The sequence below is a fragment of the Myxocyprinus asiaticus genome, chromosome 5 (assembly GCF_019703515.2).
Source record: "Myxocyprinus asiaticus isolate MX2 ecotype Aquarium Trade chromosome 5, UBuf_Myxa_2, whole genome shotgun sequence".
Classification (NCBI taxonomy): Eukaryota; Metazoa; Chordata; class Actinopteri; order Cypriniformes; family Catostomidae; genus Myxocyprinus; species Myxocyprinus asiaticus.
In genome coordinates, this window is record NC_059348.1 from 30,693,581 (window position 1) to 30,713,647 (window position 20,067).

The window sequence follows — 20,067 nt, forward strand, 5'->3', positions numbered from 1 at the left end:
CCAACAGATGCTTCAGCAAATAATTCAGCACTTTGAGAACAATGTTCCCCAAAGACAAATTGGAAGGATTTGGGGCATTTCACCCTCTACAGTGTACAATATAATTAAAAGATGGGCTGGGGATTACTTCAGTAAACCTTTGTTAGTCAACACCATTCACTGATGCATCCACAGATGCAAGTTAAGACTTTACTATGCAAAGCAGAAGCCCTACATCAACACTGTCCAGAAGTGCTGCCGACTTCTCTGGGCTCGGTCTCACCTTAGATGGAAAGTAGAACAATGGAACCATTTTTTTGGGGTCCGATGGGTCCGATGAGTTTTTGAAAAACACAGCCGTCGTGTTCTCCGTGCCAAAGAGGAAAAAGACCATCCAAGCTGTTATTAGGGTCAGGTCCAAAAGCCAGTGTCTGTATGGACCAGGGGTGTGTCAGTGCCCATGGCATGGGTAACTCGCACATCTGTGAGGGCACCATTAATACAGACAGATATGTAAGTATTTTGGAGCAGAATATACTGCCATCCAGCACAGTCTTTTCCAGGGGTGTCACGGAATTTTCAGCAGGACAACTTCAAACCACATACTGGCCGAATAAGCAGAGAGTGCGGGTGCTAGATTGGCCTGCCTGCAGTCCCGACCAGTCTCCAATTGAGAATGTATGGCGCATTATTAAGCACACCATCCGGCAATGAAGACCCTGTACAATTGTGCAGCTGAAGACCTGCATAATGGATGAATGAGGGAAAATTCCACTTTTTAAAACATAATATAATTTTTAGTTGTAGTGCTTTCAATATAGCAAAGGGTGAATATAATTTACAAATCACTTTTTTTTCATACTGTCCCAACTTTTTCAGAATTGTGGTTGTAGTTGTTAAGGTTAAAATAAGCTTAAAATATTGATGTTGAGTTTACAGTTACATTTTAATTCAGATTCATTAACAGATTAATTTGGACTCGGACTTGACTCTGACTCGATTGTTTAAAGACTCAGACTTGACTCTGACTCGACTAAGGTGGACTTGAACCCAACACTATCAGTACTATAAGATCTCTGGAATCGTCCACTAAAGGAAGAGACCGTTTAAACGATATATAAAGCAAAAAACAAAAGTCTGTTTGTTTTTATGTACCATATAAGTTTGGATAAATCTGATAACAATGATTCCGTAATAATAGACTCAAAATAATTCCAATAATGGCACAGCAGTCTCTTGGAAAGTTTGTATAGACAACACTGAAGAAACCAGCAGAAAATGTGTGCAGACATTGTAATCAGAATTACTATCCATTCAAAAAGAAATAAGTGCTATAACACTTATAATTTAAGAGAGACAGTGCTGTTTACAGTTGTGCTAGTGGATCTCTAATTTTCTTGTACAAAGTACAAAACCCTGAATATCTTTCAAAGATTTGGTGCCACAATCCTAGCAGCCCAGTAAATACAACTTTGTTTAAAAGTGCAAGCAAAATCTCTGCACCCTATCTCCTGAAAGTTGCATGGCAGCCAGCCAATCGATTGCAATTTTTGCAAGTGCTTGTCATTTATGTGTGCATATATGCATCAGACGGTCAGTGAACAGACTCTGGGTGGTGTGTGGGTGTGCCACATGAGGCTGAGATGTGAATAGAATAGAACAGTTTTGAATCAGCACAGTTGATTGTTGAACACTGCCTAAAGTACTCAAAATTTGTTCAACCATGCATTTTTCTACTGCAGGAACTTTTCCTAGTTCCTGGAACTATTCAGGATTAACACTAGATTTCCACCACATTAACTAGTTCCATGGGGAACTAAAACCTGAACCAAACCAAGAACCTTTTTAGTACCTACTCCTGAGATAGAAGTTTCTTGCAAAGTGAAAATACAGTATCTGGGTGCAGTCAGAATATGTTGTTGATAAAGAAACATTTGTCATCAGCCAACAGACAGCCGCTACCAGCCATTTCTAAAAGAACGGCTAAGCTTCACTAAAAATTTGGAGTTATTGCTATTTAAGGTTTTTCAAATAGAAATGCAGGGCAGTTTCTAGCTATAAGTGGTATAGGTGGCCGCTTAGGGCCATCTTTTTGACCTTATGCACCACAGAAACTAGAGCGTAGCCATCTTGAAAATTTTGTCTTTGAACTTTCGGTCCAGCTGTTGCTATATAAATCTCTATGGTGTTGATGTAAAAGTGTAATTAGCTAGCGAAGTGGATTAACAGGTTGTAGAGTTGCCAAAAGTTATCATGAGTATTTTAAAGAGTTCAGGGGATGTCATAAAAACTGGAAGCAGACGGCAGAGATTTTAAAACCATTCATAAATACACAAGATCCTACTTTCAACTCTGTGGATGTACTGATACACCTATGTGCACATAATACTCCATGAGACAATGCAAAAAAATTAAAAATATATCCATAATACACCTCTGGCCATCTTCTCATGTCATTCACCCATCACGTTATAGTTAATGTGAGCAGATTTTTTGAGTATTAAACCGGGATGGTGGATGGATACCACTATATTCATAAACACACACATACAAACAAATATACATGTAAAGGTGTACGTTTTATTTAATATTCTGTTTACAACTATTTTAATCACATTTAAGCATTTTTAAAATCTGGGGTGACAAGTAAATTTTAAAAAGTACAAATGTAAAATCCTGTTTAAAAAACTTGCATGTGAAATAATGCTAGCTTTCACTGTTTGACATTTCATGTCAACTACACATTTTAACAAATTATAAATAAGTTGAAACTTAAAAATTAAGCAGAATAACATGTATAACAATTAAACGCTTGTATCATGATAAAGTGCAGTGTTTTATAGCTGCCGAATGTGATCTGCAAGGTCCAATTAACCTCCGTGGATGTTGGAAAAACAAACACTCTGCCACAGCAAACGCCAACAAACGCCAACAAACATATCCAACAATTGTTGAGTTTTGTTGGATCAGTGTGATCACCCTGTTGGCGTTTGTTGGTGTTCACTGGCGTCTGTTTTCACCGATTCAACATGTTCAATTGGCGTTTGTCAGGTCTTGGAATGTTTGAGCAGTGTGATATGATTTTCCAACAAACTCTGACTTCATCGCGAACCGTGGCGATGACAATGAGGTAAGTGCTCAAAGAAATCTGTGACCCTCATCATTTGGCAGGAGCATGAATAGCTGACAATACTGACACGATTTGCGCATCATTGCTAGTAAGGCATAGAAATCCCCTGGTTTGCATGGTTGCAAATGCAAACTGTACTATATAAGCCAGGATGTACTGTATGTTTTTCCGTACTGAAGCTGAAAAAATGACCCCTCCCCCAGGTGAACAGTACTTAAACCTTCGTCATTTAAGAAAAAAAGTTTTGAATACAACAACAATACACAAATCAACTGAAAAAATGCCCCTGGAAAACCTGGTATGACTCTCTCCTTTTTCACCTCTCATGATTTTGCATCCCTGTATTAACAAATCCAAACTGTACACATAAATACCAAATTAATTGAAAATGTGTTTTAAGTTCTTAGGAAAGAAAGTTCAATGAAGAATTTATTTGATTTTAATAAATTATTGTTGAGAACAGTTCTAGTGTCTGGGTGAGGGAGACATTCTGGCAAATGTAACATGTTCAACACTTATAGTAATTAGGAATATCCTAAGTAATTGAAAAGACACACTAAAAGTTTTGATCTATTCTTTAAAACTAGATTTTGTTTTCTTTTTGGAATCAAAACTTTTTTCCCCTTTAAAATCCTCCTTAAACAGAAACATAAACGTAGAAATCAGCCATAAACTTTTAGCTGATGATGTTTGACTTTGGATCATGATCCAGCATTTAATTATGACAATAATAATGATGATGATGACGATAACGTGTGATCTACCTATTGAACACAGTCTGAAGTTAACGAATAGTGCAAATTACAATTGCCTATACACACTAACTGCAATACATGGTAGAATTACACTTTGTAGTGTTTTTGAATCAGAGGTATATCCAGTCAGATATCTTGTCATCTTCAAAGGTGAACAAAGACACAAGTTTGTTGGTGTTTGTTGGATCAGTGTGAACATGACAGTTCTCTCAACATTCTAAATACAACAGCCAACTTTAGAATGTTGGAAGCCTTGGTGTCTGTACAAGATAATAAAGTATAACATCATTCACATTTCATGCTTATCGTGTATATAGTTTGTATACTGTGATTATTATGTATATAGTTTGCTTGCTTGTTTTGTGTCCTGCCTCATTCGCACCTTTTAAAGGCTTCACTGTTTGCACTAATAACGTTATTTTTACTTTACCTCAAGGGCCGGCACTGGCCAAATTAATACACTGTGCAGAGTTTCACGATCGTCGGACAGGGGGTGAGGGGAGGGGGGTACAAAGGGGGGGTTATGGGGGTGGTGCGAGGCAATAATCTGACGTGGTGCGTGCTGCAAGTCAATCGTCTGTGTTCCGCGACTGCTATCGGGTCCTTGAATAACGTGTAACGTTCGAGGAAGGGCAGCCGGTGGAGTTTCTGGTGCCCCCTTATGGTATGATGGTAGAGAGTTCTCAAAAGAGTTGTCCATTGTTTTTGTTTTGAAGTGAGTCAGCGTTTTCACATTTAGTTCAGGCAACACCGTTGTAACATTCTTACTTCAAATCTTATTTAAATAAAGTTCTGCATCCTCGGTTGAAAAATGACAGTGTAATTTTAACAGAACTGTATATTTTCTCAATGAACTGATTTTAGTTCAGGTAGTAGTTCCACAATTGTGGAGAAAAACACCTCATGTTAGCTGTATAAATTGTACTGTTCATTTTCACAATCCACAAAAATGGTGGGTCTCCCAAAGAAAATGCCCAATAAAAAAAAAAAAAAAAAAGAAAAGAAAAAAAAAAAGAAAAAAAAAGTGCATTTGTTTGATGGTTTGCTTTTTCCCTAATAAATGCTCATTTTTAGCAAACCTCTTGAAAAAGCACTTTAGTTCTCTCCCTTGCAGCGGTCTTTTATGTTCAGTAGAAGTTGGGTCTTTCTCACTCTCTCTTTCTCTCTCTTTCCCTCTCCATCTCTGTTTTGTAGACAGGATGAGATGTGTAAAGTGAAGTATGACAGTAAGTGTGGGAGTTCTCTCTCCAGCACAGTGGTACCTGTCCAACAATCACCTTTACAAAAAATATTGTGGCAGTACCATGATACGGTACGGGGCCAGCTGTAGGCATTGGCAGGGGTGGGCTGAGCCCACCCAAATGTGAGTCTTTCCCACCCAATCAAACATTTGGGAAACACGGTTTTATTTTTTCCTATTTGTGCATTGGTTAAAAGCAATGTGGGGGTGGGCTATGTGTTGCAAACAATGAGGATGGGCTATAGACTGCCCAACCAATAACAAAACAGCACCAGAAATGTGTAGTGTTTTTCTATTTTTGTCTTTGACCGAAAGCAACGACACACTCAAGAAGCGGCATGCTTCCGAGACGTCATGCGAGCAAGAATGGTAATAAGAGTTATTTTTGTGCAATACATATGTTTTTAGTCCCCATATAGAAGCCTGGTGGTGTCTCTAACGGTGACCATGTGGTTGCTGTTAATGTATCACAGGCTCCCTTATCAAATATTTCCCTTTCCCTCCACATCAGCTCCCCAAAATCACGCAGCAGGTGTTTGTGAAATACTGTACCACAATTATAAAGTAGAGGCCTGCACGGGATGGATTTTTCATTGAAAGTGGAAAATATTAATATATAATATTTTTGTATGGCAGTTTTTTGACGTGCACATTTTTGTCTTCTAAGGTCCTGAGTTTTTTTTGTTTTTGTTTTTTTGAAAAAATATAATAATGCATCAAAATCAATGTTGCTAATCATTGACATATCCCAGACTGTGATAATCCAAAAAAAAAAAAAAAAACAATTCCCCTTAGCATTTTGTATATGCTTCTATGACATTTCTGTCTCACACGTCGACTCGCTTGCTCTTTGGGACTTGAACCCTAGTCTTTCACGTTGCAAGTGCAGAGCTCCATTAGTTGAGCTGCCATGCAACTTGATCACACATGAATAAGCTTGTAAATCTAGTCTAGCAAACAGTAAAATGTATCACACTTAAGTAAAAGTGTTTTGATGACATAAGATAGCATTTTGTGAGCAACAGAGCGAAAAGTAAGTGTTTATGAACTGATAATCTGCGGTTCCCTATCTGTCACTCACTCTGCGTTGTTGTCGATGTAGTGACACTAGGGGTCACTCTTGGGAGCCCAAGACACCTCTGGTCCTTGATAAAAGGCCAATGAACATTGGCGAGTGGTATTTGCATGCCACTCCCCCGGACATACGGGTATAAAAGGAGCTGGTATGCAACCACTCATTCAGATTTTCTCTTTGGAGCCTAACGGTCATGCTCATTGAGCTGAATACTACTGTTCATTCACCTCTGCTGGATCTGACGGCTCATTTCAGCGGCTTCTCCCCCCTCTGCACTGGTGCACTGCAGAGAACGCCCCTGGGCGCTTCGGCAGAAAAACTAGAGAGTATGTTTTCTGAAAGAGCATTTTTCCCCTCTAAAAGAGTATATATTTCTCTAAAAGAGCGCACACACGGAACGTCTTTTTAAAGACGCGTCTTTTTAAATATGCTTTTCCGATTGTGTGTTATTCCTGTTGTGCTCGTTATCTCTCGCCTTCTAACGGTCACGATCACTGTCTTTCGTGTCTGGCCACTGCTCACGCGGAGACAGTGTTCATGGATGGTCATGTTCTCATTGCGAGAATATGTCCATGGCAACGTTGCGGTCGCGGCTCGCCTTCGTAAGAAAGCGAGCCACCCCAGAGGCTCCCGCCTCGGTCCTTTTACCCACGGGTTTGAGGCCAGCGCGGCTAGCACTGGGGACGATTTGGGGACCCCAATGGGACCGCCTCTGCCGGGTATCCCCCCGTGGACCTCCCATTCCCCAGCACGCTCATCTGCCCCAATCGGGCTTCTGGGTGAGTCCGCCGGCTCGTCTCACGGCGAGTTCGACCTCTTATTCGGAGCCCGCGAAAGTGATGAGCTCTCGAGCGCAGCATCGGAGAGCGGGCTCGTCCAGTCGGAAGCCTCAACTGGGCTCCTCCCTTCGGGGTCGATTGCCCATTCACAGGCTGACGCGGAGATGACGACATGCTTTCCCGGGCAGCCGCGAGCGTCGGTTAGAGTGGATTTCACTGCTCTTCCCCGAACCCTCGCGGCTCGGTGATTGGTTCCTGGGCTCGCGGCGCCGCTCAAAGCCACGCCCTGCCCCCGTTCCTTTCTTCCCGGAAGTGCATGAAGAGCTGACAAGGTCGCGGGAGGCACTTTTTACTGCCCGGTCCCGATCTTTTCAGCTTCCCCGCCCTCATTACCCTTGATGGTGGGGCAGCCAAGGGCTATTTGGCAATCCCCCAGTGGATAAAGGCGCTCGCGGTGCACCTATGCCCGCAGAGCGCCGCCACCTGGCGTGGGTGCCCAAAGCACCCGTCCAAGGCCTATAGGTTTATGTCGTCTCTGACGGCCAAGGCCTACGGTGCCGCTGGACAAGCCGCCTCTGCCCTGCACGCCATGGCTCTCCTGCAAGTCCGCCAAGGTGTTAAAGGAACTGCACGAGGGTAGTTCCGCCCCGGGATCGATGCAGGAACTGTGCTCGGTGACCAACCTCGCTCTCTGAGCGACGGAGGTCACGGCGCGGTCTCTCAGGCGGACGATGGCCACACTAGTGGTCCAGGAGCGCCACCTTTGGCTCAACCTGGTCGAGATGGATGAGGCCGACCAGACACAATTCCTTGCTGTCCCCATTTCCCAGGAGGGCCTATTCGGCGACACCGTCGAGGACTTTGCCCAGCTGTTCTCGATGGTAGAGCAGTAGATGGATGCTAGCCAGCATATCCTGCCCTGGCGTGGCTCAAGATCCTGCACCCCATCTACTCATCGTCAAGGGCGTCCCCCTGCGGTGACTGCACCGGCTCCGCCGCAGCCCGCCCCTTCGGCCCGGCCCCGGCGTGGAGCCCACCGCAGGAAGCAGACGCCACCCCTCTCGCGGCCGCCCAGAACCCGTGAAAGGTTTCAAAGCACCCTTGAGACGGGCGACCCAGGGACAACGAAACCCGCTGCTCTGGAGCTGGTAAGCAGATCTTCATCTTTTTGTTACCTTTTGCATTTAATTGCGCTGCATGCCCAAGTGGCTGCAGTACTCAAGAGCTCAGCAAGAGCGGTTTCCTTGTTCCCTGGGTCACGTATCCGGTGTGTACGGCTGTCATCACGACCACCGTCCACCACTCCATTTGGCAGGTTTGGCGCTCCAGCGGCGGTCTCCCACCCCTAAGTGCCCAGCTGTGGCAAAAATCCACCCCCGATGTGACAGTCTTCACGGGTCACGAGGACAGGCCTCTTCCTCCCCCGTCCCAGGCTGTTCCAGGGGTGGTCACAAGGAGCCAGGTAAGTGCTTCGATGTCAGACTCAGCACGGCCACGATGTGGTGTGGCACCTCGAGCTCCGCCCCGCTGCGAGGCCCCACCTGCCGGTACATCCGATGACGTTGTCCCTTTGGTCCCCCTTGCGCGGAACTTGGACGCATGGCTTGCGCTTTCCAATCCGTCACGAGGGCTGGTCTGGACCGTCCGACACGGCTGCGCGATTCACTTCGCCGGGCATCTGCCCAGGTTCAGCGGTGTCCACTTCACCTTGGTGACAGACGAAAACGCTGCTACCTTGCGCGGAGATCGCTACCCTCCTACGGAAGGGCGCGATAGAACCTGTCCCTCCAGCCGAGATGAAGAAGGGGTTTTTTCAGCCCCTACTTCATCGTACCGAAAAAAGGCGGTGGGTTGAGGCCAATATTGGACCTGTGAGTTCTGAACTAGGCTTTACACAGACTCTCATTCAAGATGCTGACGCGAAAACGCATTCTGGCGAGCGTCCGGCATCAAGATTGGTTCGCGGCGGTAGACCTGAAGGATGCGTATTTCCACGCCTCGATTCTTCCTCGACACAGACCCTTCCTGCGGTTTGCATTCGAGGGTCAGGCGTATCAGTACAAACTCCTCCCTTTCGGCCTGTCCCTGTCTCCTCGCGTCTTTACGAAGGCCGCCGAGGCTGCCCTTGCCCCGTTAAGGGAGGTGGGCATTCGCGTTCTCAACTATCTCGATGACTGGCTAATCCTAGCTCACTTTCGAGACGTGTTGTGCGCACACAGGGACCTGGTGCTCTCACACCTCAGCCGACTAGGGCTTCGGGTCAACTGGGAAAAGAGCAAGCTCCTCCCGGTTCAGAGCATCTCTTTTCTCGGTTTGGAGTTGGACTCAGTCTCCTTGACGGCGCGCCTTACGAACGAGCACGCCAAGTCGGTGCTGGCCTGTTTGAAGGCGTTCAAACAGGGAACAGCGGTTCCACTGAAACTCCCTCAGAGGCTCCTGGGGCATATGGCATCCTCGGCGGTGGCCACCCCGCTCGGGTTGATGCATATGAGGCCGCTTCAGCACTGGCTCCAGACTCAAGTCCCGAGACGGCCATGGCACCATGGGACACACCGCGTGACCATCACGTTGGTCTGTCACCGTCTTTTCAGCTCTTGGACCGACCTCTCGTTCCTACGGGCAGGTGTTCCTCTAGAACTGGTCCTCAGGCGCGTTGTGGTCACAACAGACGCCTCCAAAACGGGCTGGGGTGCCGTTTGCAATGGGCACGCAGCCGCCGGCCTCTGGACGGGTCCGTGACTGCATTGGCACATCAACTGCCTCGAGTTGTTGGCAATTCTGCTCGCCCTGTGGAGGTTTTGGCCGTTGATCCAGGGCAAGCACGTGTTACAGACAACACAACAATGGTAGCATATGTCAACCGCCAAGGTGGTTTGCGCTCTCGTTGTATGTCACAACTCACCCGCCATATCCTCCTCTGGAGTCAGCAGCACCTCAAGTCGCTGCAAGCCACTCACATCCCGGGCAACCTCAACACTACGGCGGACGTGCCGTCACAACAGGTTACCCTCAGGGGAGAGTGGAGACTCCACCTTCAGGTGGTCCAGCTGGTTTGGAGTCGATTTGACAAGCACAGGTGCACTTGTTTGCCTCCCTAGAATCCTCCCCACTGCCCGCTCTGGTACATCCTGACCGAGGCCTCCCTCGGCATAGACACGCTGGCACACAGCTGGCCCCCTGGCATTCACAAATATGCGTTTCCCCCAGTGAGCCTGCTTGCACAGACCCTGTGCAAGGTCAGGGAGGACGAGGAGCAGGTCGTCCTGGTAGCACCCTACTGGCCAGCCCAGACGTGGTGCTCAGACCTCACGCTCCTCGCGACAGCTCTCCCCTGGCAAATTCCCCTGAGGAAGGACCTTCTTTCTCAGGGACGGGGCACCATCCAGCACCTGCACCCAGACCTCTGGAATCTCCATGTCTGGCCCCTGGATGGGACGCGGAAGACCTAAGCTGTCTCCCACCTGTGATGGTAGACACGATCACTCAGGCTAGGGCTCCCTCTATGAGGTGCCTGTATGCCTTTAAGTGGCGTCTGTTCGCTAAGTGGTGTTCTTCCCGTCGGGAAGACCCCCAGAGATATGCAGTCAGATCAGTGCTTTCCTTCCTGCAAGAGAGGCTGGAAGGGAGGCTGTCCCCTTCCACCTTGAAGGTGTACATTGCTGCCATAGCAGCACACCACGACGCAGTCGACGGTAAGTCCTTAGGGAAGCACGACCTGATCATCAGGTTTCTAAGAGGCACCAGGAGGCTGAATCCCTCCAGGCTGCACCTCATTCCCTCATCGGACCTCTGTAGTTCTTCAGGGTCTACAGAGAGCCCCCTTTGAGCCTTTGCAGTCAGCCAAGCTTAAGGCACTCTACTTGAAGACTGCCCTCCTGACTGCGCTCACTTCCATCAAGAGGGTAGGTGACCTGCAAGCGTTCTCTGTCAGCGAAACGTGCCTGGAGTTCGGTCCAGGTTACTCTCACGTGATCCTGAGACCCTGACTGGGCTATGTGCCCAAGGTTACCACATCCCCTTTAGGGACTAGGTGGTGAACCTGCAAGTGCTGCCCCAGGAGGAGGCAGACCCAGCCCTGTCGTCGCTGTGTCCGGTGCACGCTTTACGCATCTATTTGGATCGCACGCAGAGCTTTAGAATCTCTGAGCAGCTCTTTGTCTGCTTTTGGTGCACAGCGGAAAGGAAGTGCTGTCTCCAAGCAGAGGATCGCCCACTGGCTCATTGACGCCATAACTATGGCATATCTCACCCAAAACATGCCACCCCCGGTAGGGCTACGAGCCCATTCTACCCGTGGTGTAGCGACTTCTTGGGCCTTGGCCAGAGGTGCCTCTCTAACAGACATTTGCAGAGCAGCGGGCTGGGCAACACCCAACACCTTTGCAAGGTTCTACAACCTCCGGGTGGAACCGTTTTCGTCCCAGGTAGTCGCACGCAACACAAGCGGATAAGCCCGGGATAGCTGGCCGGGTGTATTGCTTGCACATAGCGCCTTCCACCTCCTTTTGAGCTAAAGATGTGCGCCATTAATTCCCAGTAGTGTTCACAAAATTTGTTCCCTGGTTGACTTCCTCTGAGCCCTGTGGCAGTCGAGTTTTCGGAGAGACTTGCTGCCGGCCCAGTACACGTGCTAACTAAGAGCCCTGTTCTGGGGTAGGTGCTCCGCATGTGGCGGTTCCCTGTAAGGCTAACCCCATGCGATCTATATCTTCCGCTAATTCGTTTCCCTGCTGGCAAACTGCGTCTTCCTTGGGCAGAGCCCCTCTGCCCCAGTCTCCATGTTTGTAGTAACTCCTCCCCCATTGGGCAGGATCTACCTTGAAGGCTCTCCACATGGTTGGAAAGACCATGCGACATATTCTTCCACTTAAATATCCCCCCCCTCTTGGGGCGAGGTGTGGTCTCCACGGTGTCCTCCCCTTGGGAGGGACACCCCCCGACTAGACCTGGCGGCCCAGTCGGATAATCCCCCTTCTTTTTTAGGTAGTGGAAAAAGAGAAGGGGAAAAGAGGCCACGACTGGGTTAAGCCTGTCTCTATCTTTGGGTAGTCGACTTGTCCCCAAAAAGGGCTGTTCGACACTCATAACTGTGTTGGGGGAGGTTACGTGTCGACCTGGTGTGCTGGCTATGAGGCACACAGCAAGTCTGCCCACCACACACCGCCAGTTCATGTAACACAGTTCAGCCTTGTGGCATTTTGTATAGGGACCCCTAGTGTCACTACATCGACACCAACGTCGAGTGAGTGACAGATAGGGAACGTCATGGTTACTGGTGTAACCTCCGTTCCCTGATGGAGGGAACAAGACGTTGGTCCCTCCTGCCACAATGCTGAACTACCCGCTGAAATGGCTGGACCTTATATCGGCTTCTCAGCGTAAAACCTGAATGAGTGGTTGCATACCAGCTCCTTTTATACCCGTATGTCCGGGGGAGTGGCATGCAAATACCACTCGCCAATTTTCATTGGCCTTTTATCAAAGACCAGAGGTGTCTCGGGCTCCCAAGAGTGACCCCTAGTGTCACTACATCGACACCAACGTCTCGTTCCCTCCATCAGGGAATGGAGGTTACACCAGTAACCATGACGTTATACTCGGGGTTTGTGTGAAAGTTAATAAAAATCATTGTTTTTGTAGTGCCTCTAGTGTTTATTTCAACAGGTAACTGCTGTGATTTGTACAAGACGCACATAAAAATGTTATAAAATTTGCACAAATTTAACAAAGCAAGTTGTAACGTGATTCTATGAGATCAGGTTGTTTGGATAATGCTGAGATGTCTGCTGAAAACAAAAGCTTAAATCAGTCTAAGGTAGATAGCGGGTCTGTTCTGCAGGTTTTAAAAGGAGTTTGGGAGACCAGATGGTTGACCAACTAAACCAACTAAAGACCAGCTTGACCAGGATGGAAGACTAGTTAAAGACCAGCAAAGCACCTTGAGGCTGTCCCTTGAAATCATCAGGGACTTCAGCACCCGTTCTAACACTTGGGGTGGTAACTCTGCCCAGAGGTTAAATTGCTTAATTCTCTTTCATTACTTACAATTAGAGCATGCATTTGTGCATGTGTGTGTGTGCAACAAAGGCTATGTTTGTGTTCTTTTGTTACCCTGTACAGCCTGAAGCTTGTGAGTCTGTATGATGATACAGAGCTGGAGCACCAGTTGAGGGGCGCTCTCCAGGAAGGTCGCCAGCAGATGGAGCATGCTAACGTCTGCATACTCGTACACCATTCTCCAGTAGAACCTCCAGCGGTCATTCTCTCCACTCTGCCTGCTCCTAATACCCAGGTATATGGTGTGGAAGTACCTGCAGAGACACAAACAAAGCACCTTTTAAACCTCTTTCTCTCTGAACTCTCGCTGAACTCCCAGTGACTGGACAGAATCAGCTTCTGCGGCAAAAAATCTCAGTGTGTTGTCTGCTATTCTTTTCAATGCGACCTCACATCCAGCCATAGGATTCTCAGAAATGTGTGCCTCTGTGCTGTTTTGTAAACAAGATCTGCCATGGATGGATCTACTTTGAACTGCCGACGAGATGCATTTTTCAGTGTTACAATTGATGACTCGATACAACAACTGATTTACCCGAAAATTGAGCATTTTAACATTGTAGCATGAATAGAAAGACACTGCATCCTGTTAATGTGTGTAATTGTTAATACATATAAAGGAATTAAAGAAACATTGTTATTAAAGGAATAGTTCCTCCAAAAACAAAAATTATGTCATGATTTACCCTCATGTCATTCCAAACACTTTCTTTCTTATGCAGAACACAAAATGAGATGTTTTAATTAATTTCTCAGGCCCTCTTCTCAATACAATGGCAGTGGATAGTGCCTCACTTTAAAGCTGAAAAAGGACCCAAAAGTATCATAATTTGCATATTTTTGAATGCTATGAGCTTGTTTACAGTAGTACACGCATTCATGCAAGAACTCTCGTCGTTTTTAGCGCTAAACAACAGAATTTCTTGCGTAAATACAAAAACCACTGGAATATCCACTGGAATATGATGCATGAGTCGCATTAACTGCTTTTTTAAGCTCCAAGCACGGCGCTATATCCACTGCCATTGAATAGGAAAGATGGCCTGCTGTATTTGTTTAAACATATCTTTTGTATTCTGCATTTGTAAGTCATGTGGGTTTGGAAATGAGGGTGACTAAATTATGACAGAATTTTCATTTCTGGGTGAACTATTTCTTTCAAGAAGTTTTGTGAGTGAACCTTGGTGAGGTCCTCTGTAGTTAGAAGGAAGTAACCTTTCGCCTTTTGGCAGACTTCATTTACTTGTGTTGAAATGGAACAGCTCCTCTGCAAAAGCTGGGGTATTTTAAACTAATTGTGCGCATCTGTATTTAGCATTCTAAACTTCCTCCTAATATCTAAAAATACATTTTAATTGTTAATATGCAACTTTGCAACTAGAGGAGGAATCAAAATGTGGTTCTACAGGTCTGTCTTCTATTCCATCTTTTTGTACTACACAATAAAATGGTATAAATAGAGATGTATAACATAAAACACTGATCAAACATAAACTGTATGCTATTATATTACATACTATGTAGAACAACATTACTTAACTGGTGGGTCACAACCCAGAAATGAGTCTCAGGTCTGTTCTGATAGAGTCGTGGACAGCAGGGAAAAAACAAGGCTAAATACAAGTAATAAGATGCAACTAACCATATAAAGTAATTGTGCATGGTTAAGATAGCAAAATAAATTAGCTCAACAATTTTTAAAAGGGAGGCAATATTAATAAAAAAAATCAATGTAAATAAAAAATTAATAAAACATTATGGGACATTTTTATGCTTTTGTATGATATAAACTATTATGGTGCTGTGTTGGGTCACCAGATAATGTTCGATGTAAAATCTGACTAATTCTATGGCTTGGGCAGTTTCTATCAATTAATTGTAGAAACTCCCCTGTGATGTAATCCGAATGATCATGGAGTGAGAGACAATGCAGATGTCTTCAAAGAAACCGCTCACTGACTGACATGTGCTAACTCAATGCACGTCATTCTTAACTGGCTCATAACATATACAAATGATCTTTTGTCACCACCTGCTAGCTAAAATCTTTAATGCCACCGGGAAAAATGAAAAGACACATACTGTAGCTCATTTACACATCTGTGCTGCTCTTAACACTTGCTGATACACTGATCGAGACATCAGTACTCATGGAACATGTCTCATCCAATCAGATTCGAGGACCGGAACTAACTGTTGTATAAATATATATGGAGAGAAAATATATGTGTCAATCAACATACCGTAATTATCTGAAGATGTTGATTACCTGGGCAACAGTCCAAGCATAACCTGTTTGAGTTTATTGCAAACACTATTCACACCACCAATTTACTAACCTGGCTTATTGAAAAACCTTTGCTTTAAAGACCAATTAGTATCTAAAGTCACTGCATTTTGAAATCCAATCTATTTTTTAAACAAGCAACCACAATGATCTCAAACACTTTCACTTTTAAATGCCATGCAAAAAAAAAAAAAAAAAAAAGTAGGAAATCAGTAGGAATTGCTATAGCAACACCAACTTCTTTGTAAGAAAACACCAGAAAGTTTAACGAGTCCGCTGCCTTTACAGGGAAAGAAAAGACTGAGAAAGACAGCCTGTCACAGACAAAGACATTTATAACAGTATGAGTGATTGCTACACAAAAGAGCTTTTTAAAAAAGCAGTATGTCATCTGCTAATTGGAATGGATTGGTGGAGAATGTAGCACATCAGCCCTTTAATAATGAACCTCAGACGTTCCAGGAAAGCAGCACTGTGTGCTGTGATGCTAAAGGCATCGGCTCCCAGTGCTTTGTCTTTGCCAACTAACTGACCTGTCACTGGGTTATTCCCGTGCAACCCCCATTGCGAAGTTTACCCCCCTGACCCTAACTGGCACCCAGCCAAGAACAGCCACACACTTCCATCTACACACACTCATTGGCTATGTTCAGAATAACACTCTACTTAACTACGCTTACTATTGCTGATGTATTCATGTGTATATTGTGCACAGAACGCACATTTTCTGTATGCATATAATATGACCTACAGAGCTTACTGTGTGAAATACTGTATACCACAATGTAGTATACTTAATATATATATTATATGATATTTTTCAGCCTATTGACGATATTCAATATATATTTTGATAATTACAGTTGCAATCAAAATTATTCAACCCCCCGACCAGCAATACATTCTGGTGATGTGAATTAAAACACCAACTAAAACCTCAGTAAACAGTGAAAGTAAGTTTTTAATACATATTTAAGTAATTTTGAGAACAAAGAGTTCAGTTTACCCAAATTTAAAAATTAAAAATAACTCATTCTCTCCACAAATGTCATGTCAAAAATATTCAACCCCCAAAGTCAATCATTTGTGGAGCATCCTTTATCCTTAATAACAGCAAATAAATGTTTCAGGTAAGTGTTCTAAGGCTTCGGACACCTCTCTATTAGAATTTTTACACATTTCTCATGAGCAAAACTTCCAGCTCATTGACATTCTTTGGTTTCTGTGCTGCCACTGCTTCCTTGAAATCCCAACAAAGGTTTGCAATGGGATTTTAATGATGGACTGAAAGGGCCATTTAAGGACATTCCACAACCTATCCCTGAACCAGATTCTGGACAACTTGGATGTATCCTTGGTGTTATTGTCTTGCAGTCCAGTGATCACAGAGCTTCAATTTACACACTGAAGGCATCACATTTTTCATGCCATAATGGCCTGATACCTGAAAGAATCCATGGTGTCAGTCACATAGACAGCATTTCCGTATCGTCGGGGTGGGGGGAATACAGTGACATCCGGGACAGAGAGGTGCGGCGATCTTGGTGTGTGCACGTTAAGACTCCTGTGTGTTGCAGTTGTACAGAGACAGTTCCACCTCTAAAAACTAAATTGTGCCCAAGACAAAAAATGACCAAAGCGGCAGTTGCGAGTGGGGTGGCCAATGGGGTGGCCAGTCTTCGGTCCATGGTGGCCACCCCCTAGCTCCGCCACTGGATTGCAACTGTATGTATTTGCTCTGAAATGTCTCAAATGTCATGTGATCTGCTCTAAAAGGGGTAAAAACACACATAAGTCCCGTATGTGCACAGAGCAGCCTGTTATCCATTCTGAAGTGCACACAGACTATGTTTTTCTTTTATCACAGCCCATTGCAATTTTAAAATCACATATGACCATATTGCCATTTTGGTGTTATTTTGATTATTTATGCTGCCCAGAAGGATAGTAAAATTAGTCTACTGATGTGCTTTTTATGAAAATTAATGGGCAAATAAAAAGCAAATTAAAATCATCGCGATATTCACAATATTGCTTAATTTTATATCGTCAGCCTAATTATCGTGATAATATCATGAATATGCGATATATCGCCCAGCCCTACCACAAAGACTTGCATTTCCAGTGTGATGGATTTTATTTTATTTCACATAAAACTGGATTTAAAATGCAAAAATAATGTTTACTTCCAAGATGATAACTGGACAGCACTTGTTGAATAAAACATGCAACGTTGTGAGGTCATGTGACAACAGTTTAACATACTTCTGTTTGAAACCTTTATCAGGTAATTTGCTGCCTTCAAGTTCACCTGCAACCTCCTAAGTCTGAGTCTGGCTTTCGTTTTATGACATGCCATGCATTCAAGTCAGAAATAAAATACAGAAGTAGTATAACTAAAACAAAAACACAGTGAATGACAGCAAAAGCTGTTTTTTTCTTGTATTGGCGAATAAGCATAAGTGAATACACCTGCATCTCTTTTACATGACCCACTGTATATGACTTATGTAACAATGGCTGCTAGTGCTGACAATGTCAATGATGAAGACGATGAATTGAAGAACCCAAGTGCAAATTTATTTATAAACGTGAAATCCAATAAACCCTAACTATAAACATGAAAGAAACATAAAACTTGAACTTGACTTGACTTGACTTGACTTAAACTTGGCCTGACAAAACATGACAACGTTACCAATCACACAATACCTAACAAAGGACAATGGAAAACATGAGGGTTTAAATACATGGACATAAACCAATGAACAAACAGAACTCTAAACAAAATAATCAAACAATGAACCAATGAAAACAAGACACCTGAACATGGAGGGAAAACAGGACATCACATGACCAGGAACACATGACATGAAACAGGAACTAAACTTTTCAAAATAAAAGATATAAAAAACATGAATCAACAAAATACATGACAACTTATTAATGCATAATATCTAACAGATTATTAAAGGTGCTGTATGCGATTTTAGCGTTCTGAAGCTTTCACGTGACTGAGCCGTTGAATTAGCCATGCCCCCTCATTCCAAAACCCCGCCCTCCAAAGATAATTTTGAGACCAAAACCAAGCAAAAGATCAGCATTGTTTATTCCTGTGGCTGTAAAATTCAACAGTGTCACAATAGCGAGCAAAATGATTGACTGGTGAAAAGCGTCAATGTCCGAGATTCACAGACACATTTTTATTTGCTGTTTACAAAGTCTACAGCTGTCACAGAGACCAGTGAGATATCTCAGGAAACTTATTTCATTAATATATTTAACGGAGTAGGAACATACTTTTCCATGAAAAAAATAGCTTACAGCACTTTTAATTAGCATAAAACAAACCACAAATGGTGAGTTATTAGCTTTACATTAGTTGACGGTCATAAAAAAACAAATAAATATTATTGAAATAATGCACTGCAATTGAAAAAAAAAATTGCTAAATCACTGCTTTACATTATCTTTTATGAAGACATGCCCCTTTTAAAGTCAACAACTTGGGGATCATCTAGAATTCTAAAGTTTCTCAATTGTAAATTTGACTTTGCTTGGTCATTCATGTGCTAAGTAGTAAGCTAGTATTCTATTTCAACTATAGCCATTCTCTGTCCCCTGAGATTCATTAACAGGAAGTGCACTGCATCTTGGCTTGTCTTATCTTAACAAGAGGGTTTCCCAAAATCCACACCCTTGGCAATAAACAGAATATTACATTTTTATTGAGTATGAGGATCGTTACAACAAATATATACATAAACAATACCATGTGTACAAACTACGCTTATTGGGATATAGTCTAGTTTGCATGGTGTTTTTCATTGATTTCTTTGAGAGTGGCTGCCGCCCACACTTGTCTGTCAGATTCACTCTCTTGCACTTTGATCATTTGTATGCAAAGCAAGATTTTATAATACACTGCTTGCCAGCTTCAATTAATGCAGAGGCAATACATTTACAAGTAAAAGATAGTGGATGTGTTGACTTAAGGACAGAAGAATGAAATCCTCAGAGGTAAATGTGGAGTACTGTATTCATATCAGAATAAAACAGCATGCCTGGAGGTATCCATGTTTTTTGCACACATGCTTACTGAATATACATTTAAAGTACAATTCACACAAAGGCACATATACACACTATTCATTAACCTCAAAATTCTTGAAAAGGACCACAATTGAAAAAAGAAGCAGTAATCGCCAAGTATTGCTGGATGATTGGATTGCAAATGTCATATTGAGAGGACTGTACCAGTAGTGACCATTTCAAAGGCAAACCACTATGACAAAAGTACTGCAGTCTGTTTGTGCAGAGCAGCAGGGTCACGGTGCGATCTTCTTGCAGACCTCAAGAGCGGGCAACTGTCCAGCTTCTTTATCAGATAAGTGGGTTTCAAATGAGGCCTGCGCTTGACGTATCGCAGTCTCCTGGCATTTATATGACTCACCCTTAAGGCCAAACTGAGAAAGGCCTCTCATATGGCTGCTGTTTGGATTTCAGATAAGCCACAAGCTGTCTCTGTTTCCAATTTGCAATATGTATCTCCTTCTTTGACTGTCCACCAGAAACCATAGGACCAAGAGGTCTGGCTGGCCACTGCATCATATTACTGCATTTTGCCGAAAGCATGCTATCTACCTAATCACCATTCAGAATGGGATTAGACAGATGTTGATGTGTATCCCCTTTAATTAATTGGATTAGTGCTGTATCTCAGCCTATGCCAATCAGAGCGGTGGGGGGTGGGTTAATATATAAA

General features: G+C 44.0%; 1 protein-coding gene across 1 annotated transcript in view; it reads right to left on the minus strand.

The window, feature by feature from the left end:
• The window catches only part of LOC127440462 (XK-related protein 4-like), a 136,359-nt gene that overhangs the window by 23,271 nt on the left and 93,021 nt on the right, over window positions 1-20,067 (minus strand). The window contains exon 2 of the mRNA XM_051697044.1: window positions 13,070-13,269. Within this exon, the coding sequence (XP_051553004.1) occupies window positions 13,070-13,269 (200 nt within the window). The remainder of the gene's footprint in view (window positions 1-13,069; window positions 13,270-20,067) is intronic.